The sequence below is a fragment of the Sipha flava genome, unplaced genomic scaffold (assembly GCF_003268045.1).
Source record: "Sipha flava isolate LNK unplaced genomic scaffold, YSA_version1 298_pilon_pilon, whole genome shotgun sequence".
NCBI lineage: Eukaryota > Metazoa > Arthropoda > Insecta > Hemiptera > Aphididae > Sipha > Sipha flava.
In genome coordinates this window covers 454564-467083 of record NW_020272970.1, presented here as the reverse complement: position 1 = coordinate 467083, position 12520 = coordinate 454564, and the positions used below count along the sequence as shown (strand labels likewise).

The 12520-nt window shown below is 27.9% G+C and overlaps 1 protein-coding gene across 1 annotated transcript in view; it reads left to right on the top strand.

Moving 5' to 3' along the window:
- The window catches only part of LOC112685899 (rho GTPase-activating protein 20-like), a 232048-nt gene that overhangs the window by 58564 nt on the left and 160964 nt on the right, over positions 1–12520 (top strand). Inside the window, exons 2-4 of the mRNA XM_025557944.1 lie at positions 2079–2268; positions 2955–3148; positions 4780–4825. Of these exons, the coding sequence (XP_025413729.1) occupies positions 2079–2268; positions 2955–3148; positions 4780–4825 (430 nt within the window). The remainder of the gene's footprint in view (positions 1–2078; positions 2269–2954; positions 3149–4779; positions 4826–12520) is intronic.

The window sequence follows — 12520 nt, the reverse complement described above, 5'->3', positions numbered from 1 at the left end:
AAAAGGCAATTAAAAAGTATTCAGTGAATCTGCTGTGTGCATTTTTTTGATACTAATGCCAATGTTTAGTATTTATTTACTTAGTGCATTTATGAACGTTTCTACTGGTTTTATTGACAATCAATGCAGTTTGGCATCGGAGGCGTTAACCAGCTGTCAATCATCAAACTTCATTAACAAGATGATCACCAGACGACATAATAGTTATGATCGAATTATAGCGCGTTACTTTCGTGGGCTGAAGTCTGTAGAACTTTGAAATCAATAGCTCATTTGTGTAATCAAATTTAATGCACAATTGTAATCCATAAAATTGATTTTTATGTTTAAATGTAATAGAGAATTATTAATCCAATTTTTTGTTTTCAAAAGATTTTTTTTTATTCATTCTGGTACAATATAGAACAATAAGAATTATTGATGGAAATAAATAAATAAATTTAAATACTATAAAAAAAAAATGACAGATTAGGCAGAGCGTAAGGCGTAAGGCGTAATGGAGATATTACAGCATGATAAAATTAATTAGTTAGGTCATTAGGTCACAATATCACTGTTTTTCAAGTCTTTTGATTGGGTTGTACGGAATAGTAACATATTATGATTTGGATATTAAGGGGTTTTTATGATAAGTTAAGCAGATTTTAGTAGTTTTTGCTAATTCAGAGACGTAAAGAATTAAATTATTAATCAAATAAAACAATTATTATACTCATTAGATTATGTCATATTTCTATTTCATATGTCTATTTTTATGTCATATTGTCATACTCTCATTGATACACATAATATACAAAGGATTAATATTTACATACATATACCAATACAGTAAAACTTAATTTTTTATTTGAATAATTTATATTAAATTATTTTACTCGTAGGTTTTTTTTTGAATTCATTTTTTCGGTACGATAATTTTAAATTTTTTAAATTTTTGATTCTTATTAATTAAGAGACATTGTATCTATTTAATTTAAAGACGTTTCCAATGCAATTTTTCAAACATTTTTTTTTTTTTTATAGTAATTAATAATCACCAGTGCTGATTGTTGTTTTTATTTTTAAACGTTACATTATTTTTAACATCGATTATTATTTTTTATTTGATTGGTATCTCGAATAAAATATGGTAATATATTTTTATTAAAATCACTTAAAACCTAACTAAATATATGAAAACATTTTTTTAACGTCGATTAATTTTTTTAGTACTTAATTATAAGACTTATGGTTATTACTTAATTATAAATAATTAAGTATAAGCAAAATGTTGGTACTATATCAAATACTTTTTTTTTTTGTAATTTTGATACTATATTTACACTACGAATTGTACAACATGACGCGGCTTACTTTATGAAAATATCTGAATATTATTTTTATTCTTGTTAAAAGCTTTTGTCACTTAACATGATGTTTAATTATAATAAAATAAAATTAATTTTTATTATATTATATTAAATTTATTATTTATTCTTAAATTTTATTATTTTAGTTATTAAACGTTAGTTGAATAAATAATATATTGTTAAAATATGATGTTATTTAAAAAAATTTTTGGGAAAAATTGTAGTTATGCTCTATTGAATTTAAATTGGAAAGTATTTTTTATAACAGTAATATGTTGTCTATAATGTCTAATATGATCATAATAAATTCGTCTTCTTAGCAAAATATTTAATTCATATGTACACGAGTAGAGTAAATAGCTAAATAAGTATTTTCTTATCGTGGTCAAAAACAGATTTGTTTTTTTACCATTAAGTTAAATAACATTAAATACCGAATCATTAGAAAAAAAAAAACAAAAACATTTTATCTTTCATTGTTAAACGTCGTGAATATTTTCAAATATCAGTACCATAATGAATAGTTCGAGTTATTTAAATTAATACTTAGTAGGGGGAGTTTAATTATTGTTTTGGATAGCAAGCGTTTTACCATTTTATTTAAATATTTGTATTTAATATCAATGAAAGTTATATTGTTCGGTAGTCAATTTTATTTGTATTTTTAAGTTGCTTGATTAATAATGTACTTATAACTTATATTTTTATTTATTTGTCGGTTTGTTTTAGATAACAGGGACCAGTGATCAAACAATTCAGCAATTGCTAGCTGGTTTGGTGTTTGAATTCAGCTTGGAAAAGCCTGGCTATTATTTAGGCGGATCATTAGCTGAAATCGATGAGAAATCTACAATCGGTTTTGTGGAAGGAGATATTGTAATTGTGCAAGAAGACCAATTTTGTTCTGATCAAAAATACGGTAAATATACTTTCGTCTGATTTTCCTTTCTCCGTCAACTCGTTCAACTGTTAGACAGATTGTCTATACAAATCGCCTGATATGGATATTTGAAAAAATACATTTTAGCTAAGATTACTTGCTCTAAATATAAATAATTTGTAAATATAATAATTGTTTTAATAGAACTTTTAACGTTAAACATAACACTAGTCAAATAATTATTGATTTTTTTTTTTTTTTTTTATAAATTATGGTGCATGTTAAAATCAAACTGAACATTCAGCAAGCAACTTTGGTTACTTTAAAAGAAATTTAATTTAAACTCATACATTGAATAGTGATTTAACTTTTATTTAACACAATAATGATACAAAGCTATTACTTTTTAACCTAAATTAGACATTTAAAATATATTAATGAAGTGGTTTTATTGACTTGTAAAATATTATGTTTATGGAAATTTATATGTAATTATCTATTAAGTAATTAGTTAATTAAATTTATTGATCTACTACATAAGACTTTAATTTTTTAAGGATATATTTTTATCATTAATTCTAACTTTTCGAGTTTTAATGGCAATAATCAGTATAGCCATAACAATAGTTTAATATACATACTTTATTCATCAACACATTATAAATATAAAATAACAATGTAATATTGAATGGATTAATTGCATAGTAAAATAATGTTAATTTCAGAAAATGATGAAAGATATTGCCTATTGCAAAAATTCATTCATGATGAAATGGCCTATGTGACTTGTTTGAAATCTGCAAAAGAATTCTATGGGGAACCATTGCGAAGAATGGATATTTTGTCCCTTGAAGAATATGATTTAGTATTTGAACCGTTGTTAAAAGTGGCAGATGAATGTTATCAAATATATCTAAAAGTAAGTAAATTTCCTAAGCTAATATAAGCTTATTGGTTGTAAAATTGAAGTCGTATTCATTGATAGATATTTAATGAATACTCAACAAAAAATAAAAAATTATAATAATGACTTCTATAATATGTATAATTGATCACAAAATTGTTTATTTTATTTTTCTTATATCTAACATCTTTTTTTATAAATATTTTATAATTACTCTATTTATGCGGAGATGAGTGAGATTTCAATCGTATGATATGATAAATGTATATTCGTTTTTTTCAAATTATTATTTTACATTTTAAATAATTTTATTTATTTGTTTTTGGAACAATACAATTGCCCCCCCCCTGTTTTTATTAAATCACAACGGTATTTTCTCGTACTGTGATTGACTCATCGACTTTCCAGCTCTATTATAATATTATTTCGTTGACGTGTAACGTACATTTAGTAGCCTACATGATTCCTTTCAGGCTGAATGTTATTAGTTACGGTTTTTTATTTAAACGAATATAAATAAATTAATAAGGAAACGGCCAAAAGTTAACGGTGTTAATTAGTTTTAATTTTTGATTCATGCCTTTAATTTTTTGCATGTTTTCACGAATTACATTTTGGGTATTTGATTGATTAGCAATATAGATATTGGCTCTTATAAATTAATGTTCAAATAATTCGATATACATGTAGAATTCTAAATTATTTGTGTATTATGTATTAACTAGCTTCAATATTAACGAAAATATGTTCGTTTAGAGTAGAACTTCAATTTGTTATCCAATATATTACGTCGAAATAATAATACTTATTGGCAGTAAGTTCACTGCAAACATCAATCTATATGTATTAGAATAATGAGTACAATTGATCCTTAATTTTTATAAAAGAAGACTATTACTAAATTATATATTCGTGTTAATAATCCATTTTTTATAAAATTAATAATTTATTGATTTTACAATAAATAATTTATTTTTTTTCGAAAATTGTTTTGTTTTTATTCTATTAAAGAAATGCTTATTATTTACATTTCTACTACAGAAAATATATTGATACTGCCAAAAACTTTTACTCCTTATCCGATTAATTTGTTTGTGCACTCATTAGTGTGATATTTTTTTCATTGTTTTATAAATTAAAGGATGCTCTTTATATTTGTGGCGTGGAGCTGTGACCTTCCTCAACATTTGTAATCACACTATGCCTATTATAGTTATTGGTGAAAGTATGTTGCTGTCAGACCACATTTTCATATACATAAGTGATTTCACGGGTACAACCTTTTACCTGATACTGATATTGAGAATCTATCATCATTCCTTAAAAAAAAAAAAAATATAAAAACTATATCTAGCGGCGACTAGTGACAGACCAGTTTTTAATTATAACTTGAATCAAATTCTTGTTTTATGTTATAATAATACACTCATCTTTAATTGTATTCCTTGACTATTCAAAATATTTGTTTGAAAGTTAAGAATATTCGAACTCAAGGACATACCGAACTAGGTTTATATTATTTTTAATAATAACACTTAGTAATTAATATCTACCTACCTGTAGTTATATAATTGTATAAGTAATCAAGATATTCATTAAATAGTTGTAGTAAAGAAAACCTAATTTTGTATTATTTTATTTTTCAGTTGAAAATTATTATTGAGAATTGGGATCCAGCCGTTGCACAGATAGGTAAGTGCATTCGGTACGAAATATTTTAGTTGAAATTACGAATATGTTTAAAACGTACTAAATATTAAAATAAAGTTGAAGTCATAGAAGAATCATATAAGTCGTTCAAAAATGAAATAATATGTAATTTAGATTAAAAAACTATTCTTGTCTATAGTGGTCTGGCCTCTTCTGAAATAATTAACTATTGGAAACAACTTACAATTAATATAATTCTTTTTAACTATTATAGGTAGATAAAATGAAGTACTTATTCATGTTTTTTTTTTTTTTAAGAATATCAATTACAGAATATGGTTATTTTGGTTCGAAAAAATAAAAAATAAGTCAAAGTTGTTTTCTACCGTATAAAGACTAAGAATATTTAAATTTGTTGAATAGTTAAAAATTATTAAGTCATTCGTATACTCCTATGATCCTACAACGATAAATAATTCTAAAACAAAACTAAGTGGTATTAAATAATATTTGTTGATAACTTACGAGTAAATGGTAATTTATTAAAAAATTAATTATGTAGAATACAAACATTTAATGTCAACAATATTTTGCCAATAATACATGGCAAACGGTTTTACTTTGGCTTTATATTTTTACAAGATTCAAGTTTAGTATTGACTGCTTAAAAAGTTTAATAGTCTTAGTTTTAAGTTAATTAATTAATCATAATTTGTATTATTGATTTATCCTATTAACGCATATATATTATTAGGATAACTTTTATTTTGTGGCTTGAGAAAGCGTCATACATTTATTTGCTAATGAAAAATAAAAATGTCATGAACATACCTCGTACTTCCACCTAAGTAAGATCTCTCCATTTTTCTTGGCATTGATAATGAGCTACAAACACTTTTTTTAATTTCAAATACAAAATAATAGTTTTAAATTCAATATAAAGATCTTAATCCAGAGAAATTATATATGATAGTATGCAATACTTATGTACAAAAAATATTTACACAAATAATGTATCAGTTTATTTTTGTTGTCTTAATATTTTTAATATCTATAACTATATATATATATACACGTGTATTACTAAATTTTGATATTTCTTGAGAATAAAATAATTCAAGCTCTTGGATTACTCATGATTTTGATTTTAGTGATCTGGTATGACAAATTTACTACCACATTATCATAAAATCTGAAAAAATCGACTTTCTTCCACTGTTAAAGGAACTGAAATTGAAATTCTTTTTACCGTATTGTTTATTTGGTTGAGCGTACACTGTATAACGGAGTTATAATTAATGTCATTGGATTGGAATGTTTTCGTATCTTATGAATGATTTAACCGATGAATAGGAAATGTCACTATATGTGATGCGTCACTCTTGTAATCGTATTATATATTCACCCAATTATCATCGTAGGCACCTACGTGATTATTAGTATTTCTTAGCTTGAGTCATCTGAAACAAACATTTAATTTCATATACATGTATGAATAAAGTTAATCTCAAACCTTATTTTCGAAGAATTGTAGGGGAATCAAAATATGCTAAAATAAACAATTTACATTTTTAATAATGTTTTAAATCAATAAATTAAAAACGTGTGTTAAGGATAATTATTAAATATCGAGTGAATATGATTGTGTATTGAACTAAATGGTTTATATCATATATTAATATATTCCTCTATATGACTAAATTTGTATTAAATAATATATATATATATATATATATATATATATATATTAAGTGTATGCTCATAGACAAGCTGCTCGAATAAATAAATGAGATTTCACCTAATTTTCTTAATATATATATATTTTTTTTTTTTTTTTTTTTTTAATATTCCATCCCTAAATATTTATAGATGTATACAATCAAGAAATCAAGAAATATCTTTTCAATAAATTAAATTTCCCGATTTCGCTGTTGCCCACTAATACAATATTTTTGTAAAATATCGAAAAAAATTGGTTCTTGTTTCCACTAAAATGGTTTTGGAACCTTATGGATTACATACAATGTCTAGTTATACTTGACAAGTACGCTTTTTTTAAAACTTTTTCATTTAATCATGTTACTTTTAAGTTCACCGAGTAATTTAAAATATTATTGAAACAAAATATTTTATATTAGTGATATTTTGAAATTGTATTACAATATAATGAATGTTGAATATTATTTATAAACTTTGCAGTAACTAAATGTTGTTGTACAAATAAATCATGTTTTGTAGTATGCAAAGTTTTTTCATCAATCTAAAATTATTTATACCAGTTTTCATTAATTGTACAACAGAAAGATTTTTACACACAGTGATTAGGTACTTAATACGAATATAAACCTAAGATATGATTGTAGTTAATTCAAAAGATGGTGAGAGTGTGAGGGGTCTTCACGAGAAGAAAATTGAAAGTATACCATTTTAAGTACACTTGAATGTATACGATCATGATGACGTGGTTAACGTATATCTGATATGGTTAAAATAAAAATGATAATAGGTAATAACTATATATCTATCGAATTACTGTAATACACTCACGCACACACGCGCGTAACGTGTGTGTGAGAATATTTACGCAACATTTACAACCCAAGTGACCCTTTAGAAAGGCAAACTAGCTACCGGCTATTCAGTATGTTTATATCCAGTTATTCTCGTTCGGTATTTTATTGATATTTATTATTATTTTTTCTTCGATTTTATTATTTATTATTTATGTTTTACGAATCGTAGAATATACTAGTATGCATAAAAAAAAAAATAATAATAATAATAATAATAATACAATAACATAATCGAATAATCGAATAGGGAGAAATATATTCACGTTGCAAACGACCGGGAACTTTCGCTGCCTTCTTCATTACTTGGAACAATGGATTTCGGGAGCCCCAGGGTTGTACGGCGAACGAAAAGTGAAATCATTGCGGTTACGCGCGCGCAAGATTGGGCCAATATATAATATCGTGAACGGTAAAACCGGTTGTGCACTTTGGATATTATATATTTATTTTTATTTTTTTATAACGGTATAGGATACATCATCTGCCATCGGAGTCTATGTTGTTATGTTAACGCTGTGTGTGCGCACCGTATTTATTTATACTGTAATACTGTATATAATGTATAGATACAAAATTATTATTATTAAAACATGATTGTAAATTGATATATGACTAATGATATGTTATTTCCAAAAAAAAATAGTAAAAACGAACTATACCGACCATTGTTATATGGGCATGGTCGCGAGTGAAAGCTCCGATGTGTATACGTCATATTCTCCGGGGGAGGATGTGTTTGAAAATATAATCAACAAATATTATATTATATCCGATTATCGTTCGCTATTATTTAATTTTTGTACTTTTTTTTTTCTTTAATTTGAAAACTGCCATAAACACTTGTGTCGAGCATCTGTAACATATATACATATATTTATACATATGATATTTCCTGACGTACAGCAGAAACCCCGGGGACATAAAAACGCGTTTATCTGTAATTTTCGGAACGTATACGCTTTCTTTCTTTCTTTAAGGTGTCGCTGCCGCTATGGATCGCTGTCATGTATTACTTTTTACCATAAGTCTTATGTACGATAACCACGTTGACCGTTATAATAATAATTGACCATTGGCCGGCCACCTTGGCTACATTATATTTATTCGTAATAGTCATGGGTGCGCGCCTGACTGGGAGAACGTGGAAAGTGCTTTCCATCGAGAGTATAAAAAAATAATGTACGTATATACCATATATATATATATATGTATATAATGTAATGTAATTTCACATAATGTTTATGTGTATATTATATATATATACACGTATAATATTATAGAAAACGCTACGTGACGAGTGTATAGGTAGATTATTAACCTCGACCGCGGTGATTCAGAATTCGGTATGAATGAATATAAATAATAAGAGTACATCTCGCAGACACTTGTTATAAAATACATTATATAGTACTATACACACATATGAGTGTATACGTTGTGTACACTACTACAGTACTATGATATCGTACGACCACAATGCGATGTACACGTCAAGGATTTAGTTGTGCTTTAAACGGTTTGCCAAAAAACAATGATTTGCATTCACTTTTTGCGTTCTTAAAATTTAGAGTTAATCTAACGAGATCAAAAACTGACCTCGACCATCTCGCCGTGGCGATTTATTATTTGGTAAACACTTTTGTTCTTGAAATTGTTCCCATTTTTCACTCGCACACTAAACGTAGTTCAGATTTTAGAAGACTTTATAAAACATATCATTTGAGATCAATGTTTATATTATTCATTTGATAGAAGTTATTAAGCGTTTAACTTTATTTAACTGTATTTATTTGATGTGATAATCGTTTTCATTTTATTTTAAAAAAGCGAGAACGAATTTAATTATTTTTAATAATATGAATTTTTAATTTGTTGATTGTTCTTATGATTTTCAAAATATATTTTTATTTAGTTAAACTCGGTTAAATTTATATATATACGTTTTAGATTCAATTTGAAAGAGTTATATTTTTTTACAATACATTTATTGTTTAATAGTTGTGTTCACACATACTCTTCAAATATATCAATATTTATATTCAATATCACAAAGTTCTCTTTGTGGTATTTAATCTATAATAATATTGTTGTAAAATGGTTATTTTGTTACGTAAATATTTCCAACGAAATTACGTTTCTCATTATCACAATTCACACGTTTTTTTTTTTCATTATTATATTGATTCCTCTTTAAAAATTTAGAACTCCAAATAGTACATATTTTGATAATACATATTTAATAATATTACATACATACTTATAGGGCCGTCCCGAAGAGGAGTCTTGGGGAGATATCACCCCCCCCCCCCCCATGAAAACACTAGTCGACTTTTTTCATTATAGCCTAGAAGGACCTAATTTTACTTACGGAAAACAAATATTACATATTTCATAATACAGTGTCTACACGAATAAAATTTATATAACTACTTATTATATAATATAAAATATTATTATGTATAAATAATTAAATTCCCAATTTAAAAAATGTGTGACACTAACACATATATACATGTTAAAAAGTAAAAATACGACTACATATAATTAATTATTCTACATACAATGAGTAAAAAAATTGTAGTCGGCATTTTTCATATTATTCACCTCCCCTTGGTTTTCATCTTCGGGACGGCTCTGCATACTTATAGATACAAGTATGATATAAGTATCATATTTTAGTTTGTGTTATTATATACCTATGCGTGTATTATTCAAACATAATACAAACGTACATTATAGTATCTATTCTATGTTCAGTTCGAATGAATTTTAATCTCGAGGTTGTTCAGATTAAGTGTTCTCCAAACCAAGTTGAAGTCATGATATAGAAAGCATTTTTAGAGCTAATGTATTCTTACCGGTATATTTGTTTAAAACTTCGTCGTGATCAATTAAAAAAAAAAACCAAAAATATCGTTTTTAAGGGAATAGAAAACTCGAAGGCCTCAATAAACAAATTGTAATATATTCACGTCTCGATGTATTGTGTGATATATTGTTTCGCGAGTTACGTAATATGTTCTCAAGTTATCATCAATAGGAAGAATAATAATTATGCCAGTGGTATGTTTTTCCATTGATGAACATTATTTTTTTTACAACTTGAATAAAACCATTTTTACAAAACAATTGTTTTTTAAATACATTATTTTCTTATTTTCGACATTATTTAAAAATGTTTTTCCAAAAGCAACATATTATTTATTTCGTATTCCTAAACATAAAATATTTTTGGAATTTTCTACCAACACCATTATCAATTCAAACCAATAGTTTATTACTTATAGTTTATAACTTTATAAGTATTTAAAGTTTAAACGAAAGGTGTAGCTGGAATTGCATAGTGGATTTACCTAAATATGTTGGGTGGCGTTGGCGCTTAATTATTTATCTTCTTACTTGTCTAAACTTAAAAATGATTGTCTTTCGGTTTGATACCGAAGAGCATACAACGACCCCTTACGATCGAAATGTTTTTAAAACACGCAAAAAACAATAATGAAGATTGTTAAAAACAATTGATCGCATTAAATATTTACATATCGTATTGCACGACAAAAGGAAATAAACTTTGATCATTTATTCGACGACGTAGGTACATGGAGCTGTAATTGATTTCAGTTTTTTTTTCTGTGTAAGGTCTGGGAAGGTTCGGACATAAAAAGTCTTTCACTTTTCTCTCGCGGTGTCCGTTCATGCGTGTCGCGCGGTGACCCAAGTCCGAACAAACGTGCGACCGCGGAAACCAACGCGCGCCGTCGCCGTGCGGTTCTGCAGCGCCGCAGTACACTTTTAACACTATGTTACGTGTCGTGTTACCGCGAATCCTTTCCGAGACAGACAGGCGGAATAAGCCGCGAATACTTGTCCAGAAGCGAAACCGATTTCTGTCCGGTCGTGGATCACATCCTACACAGCAGATATCGCGCCGGATAAGCGGATTTTGTCTTTCGTCCGGGTCCCGTCAGTGCGCGGCGATTACGAGATTCCGCCTGGGACCGTAGTTTTCGCCGATATCGTTCGTTCATCTGTGCAGCCCACACGTCGTCGTGGCGATTTGGGTTCACACGAAAACGCGCTCGCACTTGACACCACCACCGGCACCGGTCTTTTGCGCGCGCGCGTCCCCTCTCTCGGCGGCGCAAGGTTAATGTCGCCGCAGTCACAACACGAAACGAATAGCTTTCACTGGGCGCGCGCGGTCGTTCAACTCACGTTGACGGTGGTCGGACGTGCAATATTTTGTTACCGATTTGTTCCCCGACGTCCGTAACCACGTGGCCGTCCGGTTCGATACTGCCAACGAACGCGAATCGTGTACGTGCACGGTGTCCGCGCAGTAGCCGTTCCGTAATAACGTCACGCCATCGGCTGCAGACGTTCGGTGGCACGACACGTAACACCCATGTGACACCTAACTTAATAATAAAAATTAGTACTAAAGTTGTAATATTTTTTTTTTTAAATTATTTTCACGCCAATCTCACGTTCCTCTTATCTAACGCACAAGATAGCATTACGTCGTATCGAGGCGTTCATTATAATCGTTTTAATTACAACCATTCATCAAAAGTTATCCATTGAGACCCAAGACTGTAGCAATAGTATAGAATTAAAATTATAATCTTATACAACAGCTGTGTAATATTAATACACTCGTTCTCTCGAATTTTCTTTAGACAACCACGTATCCATGGCTTACACTAGAACTAAGGATTTTGCCTATACTGGTCTGATCTTCAGCAAAACATATGTTGTTACAATATATTGCAGTTGGTCGGATTTAAAAATTAATACTTCTCGACACATAGATTGAAACGGTAAAACCCATTGCCGAATGGCTTAAATAACTGTTTTTTGGTTATGGATTGTATAAGTCGCAATGGTAACATTTATAAATGTATATAAAAATTAATAAAACAACTAATGTTTTATTTCTATTTGGGTTGATGGTGATTACAGTATAAACTGTTAAGCATTAAAAAAAGGAATGTAAAATACAAAAAGCTAATTTGGAATTATTTACAAGTACAAGACGTACAATTTTTCTCAAATACTCAAACGTCTAAAGTTTAGACTCTAAACCATTCTGCATGTACATAGATGTAGAATAATTCACATGAATTATATTGCAATTGAATTTCCTATTGAACTTTTTCGGTTT